This window comes from Eschrichtius robustus, chromosome 14 (genome assembly GCF_028021215.1).
Source record: "Eschrichtius robustus isolate mEscRob2 chromosome 14, mEscRob2.pri, whole genome shotgun sequence".
Lineage (NCBI taxonomy): Eukaryota > Metazoa > Chordata > Mammalia > Artiodactyla > Eschrichtiidae > Eschrichtius > Eschrichtius robustus.
In genome coordinates, this window is record NC_090837.1 from 99,830,326 (window position 1) to 99,844,790 (window position 14,465).

General features: G+C 58.8%; 1 protein-coding gene across 1 annotated transcript in view; it reads left to right on the top strand.

Annotated features, from left to right (window-relative positions):
* Positions 1–13,415, top strand: part of KCNG2 (potassium voltage-gated channel modifier subfamily G member 2) — a 42,507-nt gene extending 29,092 nt beyond the window's left edge. Inside the window, exon 3 of the mRNA XM_068563524.1 lies at positions 12,615–13,415. Coding sequence (XP_068419625.1) covers positions 12,615–13,415 — 801 coding nt within the window. The remainder of the gene's footprint in view (positions 1–12,614) is intronic.
* Positions 13,416–14,465: the final 1,050 nt, after the last annotated feature.

Genomic DNA, 14,465 nt, shown 5'->3' on the forward strand with positions numbered 1-14,465 from the left:
GCAGCTCTTGTTTCCAGCCCTTCCTGTCACATTTGCTAACGGATCTTTCCACCACTCGACCACTCTGCTCATTAGGTCCCCAGCTGTACCCGTCGGGGGGCGGGGCTGTGAGCCCAGGCCCCGAATGCTGCCCCATGGGGGCCTTGCGATGCCTTCGTGGGCTCCAGTCCCTGGGCCCTGGGCCCAGCCAGTGCTGGGCGACCTGATAACAATTTGCCTGGCTCTAAAACAAAAAGCCGTTTCCTGGCTTTTTAAATTTTCGTTCGCTCACTAGCAGGCTAACGTCTTTTCGCATCTCCGCCTCCATTTGTACTTCCGACGATTTCCTTCTTCATCCGCCTGCCTTGGGTTGTTTGTTCTTGATTCCGTGTGTGCGTTGCGGACGCTCCCCCGGTGTGATGACGCCCGTCTACTGCTCCCCTCCTGAGCAAGAGGAGCTGCAGCCTCCGGCCGGGGCCCCCCAGCCGCGCGCTCCCCTGCTCAGCCTTCCCTGCCCGCCTCGCCCTCCGTGCCCTGCCCCAAGGATGTCCGTGCAGTGTTGGCACGGCCCTGGGTCCTACAGAAAACCTTGTCTGGTCCTGCGGGTCCACAGCGCTGCCGCTGCTGAGGTGGCCGTGATGGGCAGGGCCCCTGCCCCCGGCCCCTTGCATCTGTGCCTTTGGCTGCCGGATGGATGTGCTGAGGTTGGCAGGGAGGGGCTGCTTTCCCGGGAAAAATCACCTCCTGCTGAGCCCAGTCAGAAAGCGCACGGAAGCCAGGGCACGAGGGCCCTTCTGGTCGCCCCAGGAGCCGCCTCCTGCCCAGGTCATGGGAGCCGGCAAGCGTCGCGGGGCCAGCGCCCTGTGCGTGGCATCTCTGCCCCTCTCGGAGGGGCCGCGACTGAACCCAGCAGCCAGGGGGGTGCGATCAAGTCGCTGCCGCCAAGGGCTCTAAGGGGGGGTTCGCAGAACTGTGCGTCAGGGGCGCCGCCCGGACGGGTGGGACCAAGCCCGCCACAGGACAGAGAGGCGGAAGCACGCCTGTCTCCCTGGAAAGAGCCCGCCCGCCACTGCGGGAGGGCTTCCCTAGGAACAAGGAGTGAGATTGGTGAACAGACGAAGAGCAGAGCCTGCCCACTTCGCGCCGTTGCCTGTGACTCAGATGAATTCAGGTTCGTGGCTGGGAACTGTTCTCCCCTGAGATGGACGCCCTCTTCACTAATGCGTGGGCGGTGTCGCTGTCTGTGGTCACCTTGTTCGTCTGTGTCTGTCTGCGGCTCACGTGGGTCGCTCCCGCGAGGGTGGCGGGGCCCTGGGGGCAGGATGCCCGGTGCTCACACTCTGCCAGCTGCTTGAGAGGGCGAGTGAACATCCTGTAGCTCAGACGTGCTCGCAGCTGTGAGCACCGAGCGGTCTCGCTCCTCGGTACCGGCTGTGAAGATGCTGGTGGCTGCGGTTCCGTCTGCTTCTTGAACCCCTCCAGCACCTGGGCCGGCACATCGTTCCCGGGAGGGACCAGCAGATGCCGGCGGGTCCAACGGGAAGACAGGCTCATTGCAGCCAGGCAGAGGGTGGAGTACTTCGTGACCAAGGTGTCTTCATTCCTTTCCGTGTGACCCCAAAACTGGTTCACGGGCTGTGGCCAGGAAAGTGAACTGACAGCTCTGCTTCACTGCAGACAACTTGAAATGGGTTCATTCATTATTTCTATGTAGATGACTGTTGGGCCTTTTTAACCATTTGTTCTCTTAAGTGGATTTAATATTCCTTCCCCTAATTATCTATTTGTACTACAAGAGCCTGTTACCATAGGTAACCGGAAAAAATAAATCTCAGTTCAGCTCAAACTATTATAAATTCGTAGTTGGTGAGATGAGTCCGTAAGTATTTTCCTTAAGGTACTTATGGGCGGCAAAAAGGAGATCTGCACACAAAGCTGTTAATGAGCGACTAGCTAAATTCGTAAGGACAAACCCTTCCCCCTTCGAAGTGTCCAGTGTGTGACAGGGTGGCTTCGTGACCCTGCTGATGCCCCAGCTGCAGACGACAGCTTGGCTTGGCTGTTTTGCCAGACACAAGGTCCGCGACGGATGGATGGAGGGATGAGAATCTGTCCAGAGCGCACACAGGCAGCAAAGGGACGTGAGCATTTTAAGAGTCCAATTACACCCTAGATAAACACAGGGAGAGCCTGCAAGCCTCGGGGTCTTTGGTGGAACGCTCCCTGGGGTCGGATCCCTCAGGCTGGGGCGACAGGCGTTCAGGCTGAGCTCAGCGCTGCCCTCGCAGTTACGAGTCCCACCCTCCCGCCCCCACCCCCGGCCCGGCTCGGCTCCTGTTCCTCTCCTCGTCCTCACACCTGGGTTTATCTACGAAGAGTGATGGCACACAGTCTAATAGGGTCAGCAGCCTCCTTAGCAGGACGAATGTCACTGAATCTTTGATGCTCTGAAATGAGAACGAAGCAGGGGCTGGAGGTGCAGCCAGGCCAGGCCTCTGCTGGCGCCCCCGCCGGCCCACCGAGCCGCTGCCCACCCCTCAGCCTCTGTTACTGAAGAAACCCGGCCGGCTGTTTATTTTCACTAGGAAATCAAAGCAGGGTCGGTGTCGAGTGAGGGCCGGGCCGTGGAGGCCGCACCTCCCGAGAACAGTTCCAAAACCACTTGGTTTCCAGAAGCCCCTGGTGTGGAACCAGCCTGACCTGTCCCCTGTGCTCCCACTGTCCCGACGGTGCTGCTTCCGGCCACCTGCCCCCCCAGGAGCCCTGAGCCTGGGAGCGGGTTTGGGGTGCAGCCGCGTAGGGTGTGGGAGAGCCTGCCAGGACCGACCTCAGCCACCCTGCACCACCCCCCCCCCCCCCCCCGCGGGCACCTGGACGACCCTCCTCTGGAGGCGCTTTCTCCCGACGGGGGAGAGTCCCACCTGCCGGCGTCGGGACCCCGACGCGGCCGCCGCCCCAGCTTTTCACCTGCGAAGCCCGGCGGCCTACGGGCCCGTGGTGCGGGCAGCTTCCACATGGGGCCTCGGCCTTCGGAGGAGGGGGGGCCTGTTGGGAAAGGAAGTCCACGGCGAAGACAGGTGAAGGTGGAGCTTGAAGGAACCAGGAGACCCCAAGGAGCCTCACTGGTACCTGTGGAGGCCCGAGGGGAAGGGCCGCGTCCACAGAGCCAAGGGGGGTGAGAGCGACCCTGAGATGTAATCGCAGCGCCTGGTTGGAAGGGTTGGCGCCCGTCCAGGGGGCGCTTAGAGACGACGTGGCGAGGTGGGGGGAGGGAAGGAGTCGGGGGGTCGAGCCAGGAGGGCAGCCGTCACTGGGAGGAGGTCAGGATGAGCAGACAGCGAGGAGGACGTGGGGACCCTCAGGCTCTGAGACGCGAGGGCCCGGCTCCTGGGTCGCCCAGCCCCAAGAAAATACCCGAGAACTTCCGTGAGAGAGGGAATCGTAATGGGTGAACAGTCCCCATGGCGCTGGACCTCAGGGGAGGGACCTTGGGGCAGACCTCGGGGTGGAGTGGGCCTGGGGGTGGCCCTCAGATGGACCTCGAGGAGGAGCTCTGGGTGGCCTCAGGGTGGCAGGCTCGGGAGGCCCAGCTGGCCACGTTCGGGTTCCGACCTCTGCCAGCTACACGGTCCCTTCGGTTGGAAATGCGTTGACTGAGATTTAAGCGCTTCTGCCTGTCGGTGTTAAGCTTCACCAGCAACGCTGAAAGCTTGGACGTGATGGGGCCGCCCCTTCAAACTTCCGAGTGGAAATGGACTTTCTGCCCAAGCATGGAGGTAGAATAAGGAGTCTCCAGACACGCAAAGGCTCAAAGACGTACCCGCCGCGTACCTCCTCTCGGGGGGGTACCAGAGGATGCGCTTCGGCAGAAAAATGGAGTAGACTGAAGAGGAGACACCGCGTATCAAGGTGTACGAGGATCCCCAAACAGAGAGGAACCGAGAGCCGCTCCGGACCACAGTTTGCAGCCAGAGGGCAGAGGCCCCTGGAAGGGGAGGCGGGTCTTGGAAAGGAAACAGAACCCTCCGACGTGTTTTCAATTTGGAGAAAATACAGCATGATTTATAGCAAGCTAAGCAACTTTAGAACAGGGCCATAAAACTTGAGGAAAAAAACCAAACATTCTATGAGGGAAAAAAATGTGACGCAGCGTAGCCCACAACCTGGCTCGGCAGTGAAGTGCCTCCACCTCATCTTAGTAGCTACAGATTTTACCTCAAAGCGTGACACTACTGTTTCTAGAGGAAAGGGATCATGGATGCGGTGGGGATGGTGTAAGAAAACCGAGTCCTCAGCTACACAAAGTCGTGGAAATGTATACAGTTAATACATCAGTAAATAGCCAGGTAAGCCCATTATTTAAAAGTATGGAAGTAAGTATCAGAAGGGAGAATTGAAAACTGTCGCCCCCGGGAGATGAGTCGTGGTAGGAATACTGTTTTTTCCTTTATAAGTCTTATCTTTTTTGTTTCGTAAAACAAAACTTAAATTAAAAACATGTTCAGTCACCAAAACTCATTCAAGAAGGGAGTAGATAACCTCCGCTGATTACAGAAATTTAATTCATAGTTTAAAACCTTCCAAAAGGAAAACTCCAGTCCCAGATGGTTTCACTGGTGAATTCTACCAAAAGTTTAAGGAAGAAATGATACCAGTTCTGCACAATCTCTTCCAGAAAATAGAAGAGAACACTTCCAGTATTATCCTGGCACCAAACCAGACAAAGACACTACAGGAAAGAAAAAAACACAGACCAGTATCTCACATGAACATAGATGCAAAACTCCAACAAAATGTTAATAAATCAAGTATGGCAGTGTATAAAAAGGGTAACACATCATGACTAAGTGGAATTTTTTAGGAAAGCAAGCCTGGTTCAACTTTTGAAAATCAGTCAATGTAATTCATAATATTAACACAGCAAAGAAGAAGAGCCATCTGGTCGTCTCAGTAGATGTCGAGAAAGCGTTTGACAAAATTCAATATCCATTCACGATTAAAACAAAAACATTCAATTCTAGAAATAGAGGGAATTTCTTTAACCTGGTGGAGAACACCTATTTAAAAAAGCCTACAGCTGATGACATACGTAATGATGAAAGATAAATGACAATGCTTTCTCTCTGCCATTGGGAATAAAGCCTATTTATTCAGCATCGTTCTAGAAGTCCTACCCTGTGCAATGAAGCAAGAAAAAGAAAGACAAGTATATGATGGGAAAGGAAGCAATAAAACTATGAACACAAATCCCAAGAAATCCACAAAAAAGCTTGCAGAATGAATGAGTGAGTGCAGTTACACGGGGTCAGCACCCGCCAAGGTATTTATCCAAGAGAAGTGAAAGTGTCTCCACGAAAGCCCCCAGCTGCTTGCATCAGCCCCAGACTGGAAGGCACCGCCATGCACACCCACGGGTGAAGGGGTAACTGGCACATCCATGCAACAAGCTGTCAGCAATAGAGCGCAAAGCAGCACGAGTCTCAGGATACAACGTGGGAAAAGCAGACTCGCAAGTCTGCACGCGGTGTGAGTCCGTTTCTGAGGCGTTCTGGAGAAGGCAGAGGGATCCGTGGTTGCCAGGTCGGGGTGGGGACGGCCTGGCTGTAAGGAGGCGGCACGGGGGCCTCGGGGATGGTAGCGGTGGCTCTGCGGCTCCACCCCCGGCCTCACCGGAGCGTGCATCCTTCCACGTAAGCCTGTGGGCACGTGTCTGACGGTCCCTGAGAACCCACTCCCCAGAAGGGCTTTCCAGGTCGAAGGGTACGCACCCTGTGAAGGCTTTGCAGATGTATCTGTGAGACGTTCGTACCGATTTATACTCTGCCCGGTGTCTGGGCCCCTCTCGATCCTTGGCCTGGGGCAGTGGCCCCGTGACCCTGGCCTGGTGGGGAAGCGGGTGAATTGCGGGCTCCTGAGGGGACAGCTCAGCAGTTTCTGATGCACGTGAAAATGTCCTTGTCTACCAGCCAGAGGCTGCCGCAGCCCTGGAGGAACGCGAGCAGTTTCGCTTGGTTGGTTCTTCGGTGACGGTGGGTGATAGTGTTCACGTAAGGTTTGCGTCCGGCACGGAATCTGATGTGCGGCTTCGAGATTTCTGGACGTGCGGGGACAAGGACAGCGTGGCCACACGCCCCGCGTCCACGTCTGCGGTCAGCTCAGACTCGCCGCCGCGGTGACAGAGCTGCTGCCTTGGGGGCAGCTGGCCTTCGGTTCTCGAGCCACAAGGAATTGAAGGATGCCCAGTGACTATTCCAGAAGGACAACGAACTGAAGGAGAGGGGAGGGGCCCAGTGCCCAGGGCAACGCCTGCCAGAGCATCACGCACAGACTCTCAGGCTGGTGCCAGAGATCCCGTCCCCGGGGAGGGGGCGCGGCGGCCTGCGGCCTTTCCCCGGGAAGGGAAGTCTCCCGTGGGACCAGGCAGGACCCAGGGCCCTGGGGGAGGTGGCGGTGCCTCACGGGAGCCCTGGCGGAGCCCATGAGGGGCGCCAGTGCAGGCTGTGCGGGGGGGGAGCTGCAGCCTGGGGAGAAGGCCCTGCCTCCGGTGCTGGGGGCCCTGCCCACCCCCATCCAGCTGCCACCTCAGCCCCACCGCCATGCTTCTGGCCTCCTGCCCTAGAGGACGACCAGGCCACCCACACCTCCCTGTTCCTTCTCCCCCCTCCTCAGGAACCCCCTTGCCTGTGGGGGACCCTCCCTCCCACCCCCACCCAGGCTCTTGCACCCCCAGTGAGAACCCACTGCACCTGGTCCCGGTGAGTGGCGGGCCTGTGATGGTCACGCGTGGTCCAGCCTGCGGAGCCCAGGGGTTCCTTACGGCAGATGCGCCCTCAGCTCCCCGCACCCACGGGTGGCCGGAGGTGGAGGGGCCGAGAGGGGGGTCAGGGCTCCAGCGTGGTAGCGACCCAGCCAGAGAAAGGGGCTCTGGGTCCTGGGATTCCCTTTGCTGCTCCTGTGTTTCCTCTATGGAGCCGAAAGGTGCTTGTGATTCTGAAGGGGGAGCCCTTTCCCTGGGCTCTGGGGGGTCGTTGGTCCATTAGAGTGGCTCTGGCACATTCCAGGCCGTCTTCCTGGGGTCAGAGGTGGCCCTGCAGTTCTCACGGGAACACCCCCGGGGGACGTGAAGGGTGGTGTGGAGGTGAGACGGTCCCACCCACTGAGACCAGACACGGAGGTCCCCCACTGCCGGCGACCGTCCCGGGGTGTAGGGTCCGCCTTCTCTCCCTCCGGAAGCGACCACTCCGGAGTCTCCGTGTCCTCCCCAAGCCCCCGAGACCCGAGCCCTCCCCTCCCGCCCCGACAGCGGCGGGGGTGGCAGCCGTTAGCAGACGCCCGTCCGGCCCCGACGGTCAGCCCCCGGGGGAGCAAAGGGCACGAGGGGGAGACGACCGGGGCCCCCAGCCTCGAGCCGGGCAGGGAGGGTGTGAAAGGTCGGCTCGGGCAGGGGCGGCACCGCCCGGAGGCCGGCGCACAGCATCCCGTGCGGGGCAGCTATGGCCTAATTACCGGCGTCAGCGAAAGTGCAGGCAGTGGGGCCGTCAGAAGTGGGTGAACCCGCGGAACATAGATTTACCGCTGACCCAGTTTTGGCCAAACAGGCCAGATGTGTCAAATTATGATAAATCAGCGTCATTTTCTGGACTACAAGTTCCAGAAATAGCTCCCTCCAATGAACCTCCTGGCTGGTCCTTCAGGGGGTGAGGGGAGGCGCTCACAGTACGCCTCTTCCCGGACCCACCTGATGGATCTGGCTCCAGGCCGGTGCACTGGGGTCGCTCCTCCAGCATGGGGCGGGGGGCCGGGGCCTTTGTCCCTCCCCCCACCAGCACACGTGGCCGCAGCCCTCCTGAAGGGGAGCCAGCGGCTGCACTTGGCCCAGGGATGATGGGGGACCCAGAGCCCAAGGCCGGCCCGGACGAGCGGGCATTGTCGGGGGTGCTCCTGCGGCGGTGGGTCATGGGACCCCCAAGCACCCCTTGGGCTGAGGTCATCAGAGTCCTGAGCAGGTGATGCAGGTACGACCCGGGGCTCCACCCTCCCCTCCCCCTCACCGACCAGCGGGTCCCCTTCCCCCGCCCAGGGTTTCCAACCCTGTCAGTCCCCGCGGCCCCAGCTGCGTCTTCCTGCCTAAATCCAGTTTTCCTGGAGCTGCTGTGTCCTAAGGCCCCAGGCCCAGTGGGAGGCCCGTGCCAGGTGGTCAGAGGCCCAGGGCACCAGCGCCGCCTGGGGGGGTGCTGTAACCTCTCAGAGCCTGACAAGGGTGTGCCCCAGGCTCACCGTCGGGGCTTGGAGCGCCCACCCCCTCTGCTCGGGAGTGGACTCCTCTTTTCCACCTGTGCGCCCCACGAGCGGGTCCGAGACCGAGATGGGGTGGGAGCCCTTCGTCCAGCTGGAGCCGGCATCACCTCTGTTTGAGGATGGACCTGCCCAGTGACATCCAGGGGTTTATCCTAAAGCTGTGACCTTCCCTGGGGCCCACCCTTGTGTCCGGGGCCACGCGGGGAAGTAAGCACATGGCTGGTTCTTCCAGGCGCACGACCGGGAGGGTGACTGATGTAGAGGCCAAGGCGCTGCCGCTCAGACAGCTCATTAATGAGAACGCCAGGCTCCGCTCGATACACATAAATCGCCCTGGGCACTGGGAGGCTGGCTCAGAAAGTGCAAATCGGAGAGGTTTGCGGGAGTCGGGGTGCCCCAGGTTCCCTGCAGACCGTTGACACATTGGTGTCCGGCTTGTGGAGCAGCCCCGCGGGGTCCTGCTCACCTGTGCGCCCTCAGGGCACCGAGGCCAGTGCTGCAAATGTCTTCTGAACCTCGACCTGCTCCCTGTCGGGAGCACCAGGCGGGTCCTCACCTCCGGTCCGCGTGGCGATGGAAGGTCACCACTTCTTGCTGGGCGGGGACTCAGAGGGACGTGAGCCAGGTGGGGACGGTGCAAGGCCCCGGGTCCCCTCACGCCCGGTGTGAGCCGGGCCGAGACTGAGAGCGGAGAGCGTGAGGGGCGTCCGCTGAGTCTGGTGTGTTCTCCTGACCTTACCTCCTGTTCCTCAGCAGTGATAGAGGTAACCTGGAGAGGGGGTTTGGGCTGCCTGGGGGCTCGGGGGCAGAGGTGAGACGTGGCCAGACGGGGGCAGCTGGGGAGGTCTGCACGCTCTCTGGCTTCTGCTCTGGACGCCCCTGCACACGGAGCCCCGACACCGGGGTCCCCACTCACTGTCCCCACCCAGCCAGCCACACACTCTGGGATTAATTAATAAGTCTTTTTTAAAAAATAGCTTTGCTGATATATAATCCGCACACTAATGCAATTTGCCCAGTTTGAGTGTACAATTCAGCGGGTTTTCATTTGTTCGCAGGTTGTGCCGCCATCACCACCGTCTGATTTTAGAGCATTTCTGTCTCTCAGAAGAGAGCCAGTGCCTTCAGCACTCACTGCCCGGCCCCATCTCTCCCCCCACCAGCCCCAAGCAACCACGGATCGACTTTGTCTTCATAGATTTCCTTGTTCTGGATCCGTGAGAACAGAACCATCCAGCACGTGTCTTGTGTAACTGGATCCTTTCACTCTGAACTATCTTCAGGGTTCGTCTGTGTCGTAACAGGAATGAGCGCTTCATTCCTTTCCATGGCCCGATAATGTCCCATTGTATGGAGCTACCAAGTTTTGTTGATCCATTATGAGTCGTCGGATGGACACTTGGGTTGTTTCCACTTTCTGTGAGTCATGCAGCCACGAACATCTGTGTAGTTTCTGTGTGCACATGCATGTTGACTTCTCTGGGCTCACGCCGAGGAGTGGAATTGCAGGGTCACGTGAGGAACTGTATGAGGAACAGCCAAAGTGACTGGACAGTTGCATGTTCCCGTCAGCAGTGCACGAGGCCCTGATTTCTCCAGCACTTGTTGTCTGCTCTTTCATTCTGGCCGCGCTGGTGGGTGTGAAGTGGGACCTTCGAGTGGGTTTGATCTGCACTTCCCTGATGATTAACGGTGTTGAGCCCCGTTTCATGTGCTTCTTGGCCACTTGTGTATCTTCTGCAGAGAAAGGTCTATTCAGATCCCTTGCCCATATTTTTAATTGGGTTGTTTGTCTTTTTCTATGGTTGAGTTGTAGGAATTCTTTCTATATTCTAGATACAAGTCCCTATCGTATATGATTTGTAAATATATTTTCCCATTCTGTGGATTGTCTTTAAAGACCTCATCTCCAAAAAGTCACCTTCTGAGGTACTAACAGTCAGGGCTTGAACAGAAGGATTTTGAAGAGGAGCAGTTCAGGCCATAACGGTGTCCTTGAAGCGATTACGTTTTAAATTTGATTAAGTTTAATTCATCTATTTTATCTTGTTTGCTCCTGCTTTTGGTATCACATCTAAGAAGACTCTGGGATCACTGGTTTTCAGCCTGAAGACCTTCCTTTAGAGTTTTCGTAAGGCAGCTCTCAGTTTTTGTTTATCTGGGCAAGTCTTTATGTCACCCTCATTTTGTAATGACAGCGTTGCTGGATGTAGGATTCTCAGGCAGGCGGGTGTTTTCTGAGCACTTTGAACACGTTGCCCACTGCCTTCTGCTGAGATGTAGGCGAAATCTCACCGGAGTGAGCTCTCAGGTGACCTATCGCTGTCTGCTGCTTCCAAGGTTTCCTCCTTGCCTTTGGCGGTCAGCGTTTTTCCTGTGATGTCTTTTCCCTGCTGGAGCTCAGTGAGCTTCCTGGGTGTGTAGGTCCTTGTTTTTCAATAGATTTGGAAGTTTTCAGCCACGGTTTCTCAAACACTCTTCTCCTTCTCTCCTCTCCCCTTCCTGCTGGTACCTGGATTCCTTGGTGCCAGCACGATCCTTGCGTCCCTCTGTTCTCAGCCTGCGTAATCGTCACCAATCGATCTTCAAGTTCACCAAACCTTTCCTGTGACAGTTCACATCCACTGCTGAGCTCATATAGTGACTTTTTTTGTTATTGTACTTTTCAACTTCAAAATTTCCGCTTGGTTCTTTTTAAATTTTTCTTTATTGATTGATACTCTCCATCTGATGCAAAGGATTGTCGTCATACCTTCCACTACTTCTTTAATCAAGTTCTCCTTAGTTCTGTGAATGTACTTATAATGGCAGTTCTGAAACTTTTTGTTAAATCTGACGTTTGGTCACTCTCATAGGCAGTTTTTGTTGCCTGATTCCTTTTCTGATGTATGGGTCATACTTCACTGTTTCTTTGCCTGCCCTATGATTTTTTATTGAAAACTAGACATTTTAGATAATACAATTTAGGAACACTGGATATTGCCTTCCCCTGCCCCCCAGTTCAGGGCACGTTACTGTTATTTGCTTGTTTAGTGATTGGTTGGATTATTTTAGTGAAGTCTATTCCTGCCCTGCCCCCTGCCACACACACGCGTGCGCGCGCACACACACACACACACACACACACACACACACACACACACACACACACGTGTTCAGCCCTTGCCGCTGCTCCTCTAAGAGGCCCAGTCACCCTGGTTTTGGTAGCACTTGGGTCTCTTTCCCTGACCGAACTTTGAAACTCCTCTAATTGCTGGCTGATTGCTCTATTGTTTTCAACTGCCCTTGGGCATAAATTCCTCTAGAAACCAATTCAGCCACATTGTGGCTCTTAGGATGGAACAGTTTCTGAGGTCGGTGCTGATATTTGTTCTGACCCCAGGAGGGCTCCTCCAGTTCTGTACCCCAGTTCTCTCCTGCAAACTGGCCACCCCACAGCCTAGGCTGTGTCTTCATTAGATCCACGAATGTCCTCTTGTTTCCCTTCACTGCAACCTCTACCACTCTTGAGAGCACCCTTGGGTTTGAACGTCACCATTTTCTGTTGCAAATGAAGTCAGTGCCCCTGGGAAGTGATCAGGGGCATCTCTCTTACAGTCTGCATCTCCCCTACACAACACCTCTGTGCCAGGGCTCTGGGCCTGGGGGTGGGGCAGTGGCAGGCTCCTTCCTTGGTGACCCCCATTCTCTGAGCTGAGTGCCCTGCAGAGAGACGGGGAGCCAGCGGGCGGTCCTCTCTGTCATCTCTCCTGGCGTGGAACCACCCTCACAAGCTGGGGCGAGGGCTCTGGGGGTCCCGGCCTTCTCAGGGCACAGCCTCCATTCCACCGCAGGAGTGGGGGCTGCGTGGGAGCAGGTGCCCCTCTTCCCAGCCACACTCCCCGGGGACTCAGCCCACGGGGCACAGGGAGCCCCGGGTTGGTGGCTGCAGCCTCGGGAGCGCAGCCCCCTCCTCGCTGAGCTGGGACGCTACGGGAGTCTTGGTTCAAATACCAAAGATTCTCCTTTTTAAACCAGTGTCCACAGATTTTCTTGACTACGTTTTTCGTTTTCTGTTGTCCTTAGGAGTGTTTCCAGAGGCTTTAAAATGGTTGTTTTTTAACGATTTTCTCTGGTTTTGCTGGGGAGCTGGCCAGCTGAGCTCTGCTTGCTCTCCTGTGGGAAGCCAACCTCCTAGTAAAATTTTGTGGTTTTTATTTTTACAGGACTTGGGCTTTTGTGGTTTACAGCCCTTGCCCTTGCGGTGGCACATGTGCACGGGTGGGCGTCAGGAGGAAGGGCAGCCCGGGAGGGACAGGCCTCCCTGCCCCCAGCACGTGTCCCCTTCTCCCCCCCAGGGCGAGTGCTCCCCCAGGTGCCGCAGCCTCTTTGTGCTGGAGACGGTGTGCGTGGCCTGGTTCTCCTTCGAGTTCCTGCTGCGCTCGCTGCAGGCTGAGAGCAAGTGTGCCTTCCTGCGGACACCGCTCAACATCATCGACATCCTGGCCATCCTGCCCTTCTACGTGTCGCTGCTCGTGGGCCTGGCGGCGCGGCCGGGCGCGGGCGGCAGCAAGCTGCTGGAGCGCGCGGGGCTGGTGCTGCGGCTGCTGCGCGCGCTGCGCGTGCTCTACGTGATGCGCCTGGCGCGCCACTCGCTGGGGCTGCGCTCGCTCGGCCTGACCGTGCGCCGCTGCGCGCGCGAGTTCGGGCTGCTGCTGCTCTTCCTCTGCGTGGCCATGGCCCTCTTCGCGCCGCTCGTGCACCTGGCCGAGCGCGAGCTGGGCGCGCGCCGCGACTTCTCCAGCGTGCCGGCCAGCTACTGGTGGGCCGTCATCTCCATGACCACCGTGGGCTACGGCGACATGGTGCCGCGCAGCCTCCCCGGCCAGGTGGTGGCGCTCAGCAGCATCCTCGGCGGCATCCTGCTCATGGCCTTGCCCGTCACCGCCATCTTCCACACCTTCTCGCGCTGCTACTCAGAGCTCAAAGAGCAGCAGCAGCGCGCCGCCGGCCCCGAGCCCGCCCTGCGCGAGGACAGCGCGCGCTCCGCCTCTGCCTGCGCCTCCGCCACGGAGGACGACGGCTCGCAGGGCCCCGACGGCGCCGGCCCGGCCGGGGACTCCGTGGCCGGGCCGTGGGCGTCCGCGGGGCCGCCCTGACCCGGCGGGGCCGCGGCACCGGCGAAGAGGCTGCTCCCCCGGAGCTCCAGGACCGGAACCGCGTTCTCGCCTCCCGCCGCGCACGGAGGGACAGGGACGACTCTGGGGACGCGGCTCCCTTTGCCGTGCATGTTGCTCGACCCGCACAGCCCGGAACTTGGCCCGGGGCTGACCCCGGCCTGAATCGGGGGTCAAAGCCATCCTGTGCTTTGAGTACGGAGTTGACCTCCGAGGAACATCACCAGCCCGCTCTCCGCTTTCCTTGTGTCTCTGGAGTTCAGAGCCCATGATGGCCAGCTAAAAATAAATGCAACGATCCCGGAAGCTCCAAGCCTGTAGCAGATGCCAGAAGGGCGCACTCGTCCCCAGGCCTCACCTTGACCTTCCCCTGCTCGTCCCCGGTGGGGCGCAGTGGGGCTGGAGAGGGCACAGCCCCTTCCTGCTCCTGCCGTGTCACCCACGGTGGGCCGTGCCCCATCAGAGGGGTCTCCCCATCACATCTGCAGAAGCCCACGTCCCTGCCAAGCGATAGGGACAGAGGTGTGACACTGATGCGCACAGCACCCCAGTTCCTTCGGGGGCGGGTCCCAGCCCTGACCTCTGACCTCCCTTCCCTGGCACGAGCTCCGTGGGGATCTTCCGGGATCCCTCCTCACCTGTTCGCCCCTGAAAACGCCCGGCAAAGCTGAAGGCCTGGCACGTCAGCCGACCCCACTCCTGCCCTTGGGCGCCTCGGCCCCCGCCCCCGCCCCCGCCCGGGGTGACTGCGCTGCTTCTCTGGAGGCGAGAGGACTCTCCGCTGACACGTCGCTCCTCAGCCAGCACAGCTGGTCTTCCGGGAAGAAACCGCTTCCTCCTGCGGGGCGGGGAGCCTCGCCGATTTTCCCTCCAAGGGTTCGGTCAGCGGTGGAGTGACCCAAGGCAGCTGTCCCCTCTCCTCCCCGCCCCCCCCCCCCGCCCGCTGCAGTGGCTCTGAGGGCACCTAGGCGCCCTGCGAGACCAGAGGCCACCTCGGGTCACGGGATGGGGTGCCCGTCGGCCGTCCTGCTG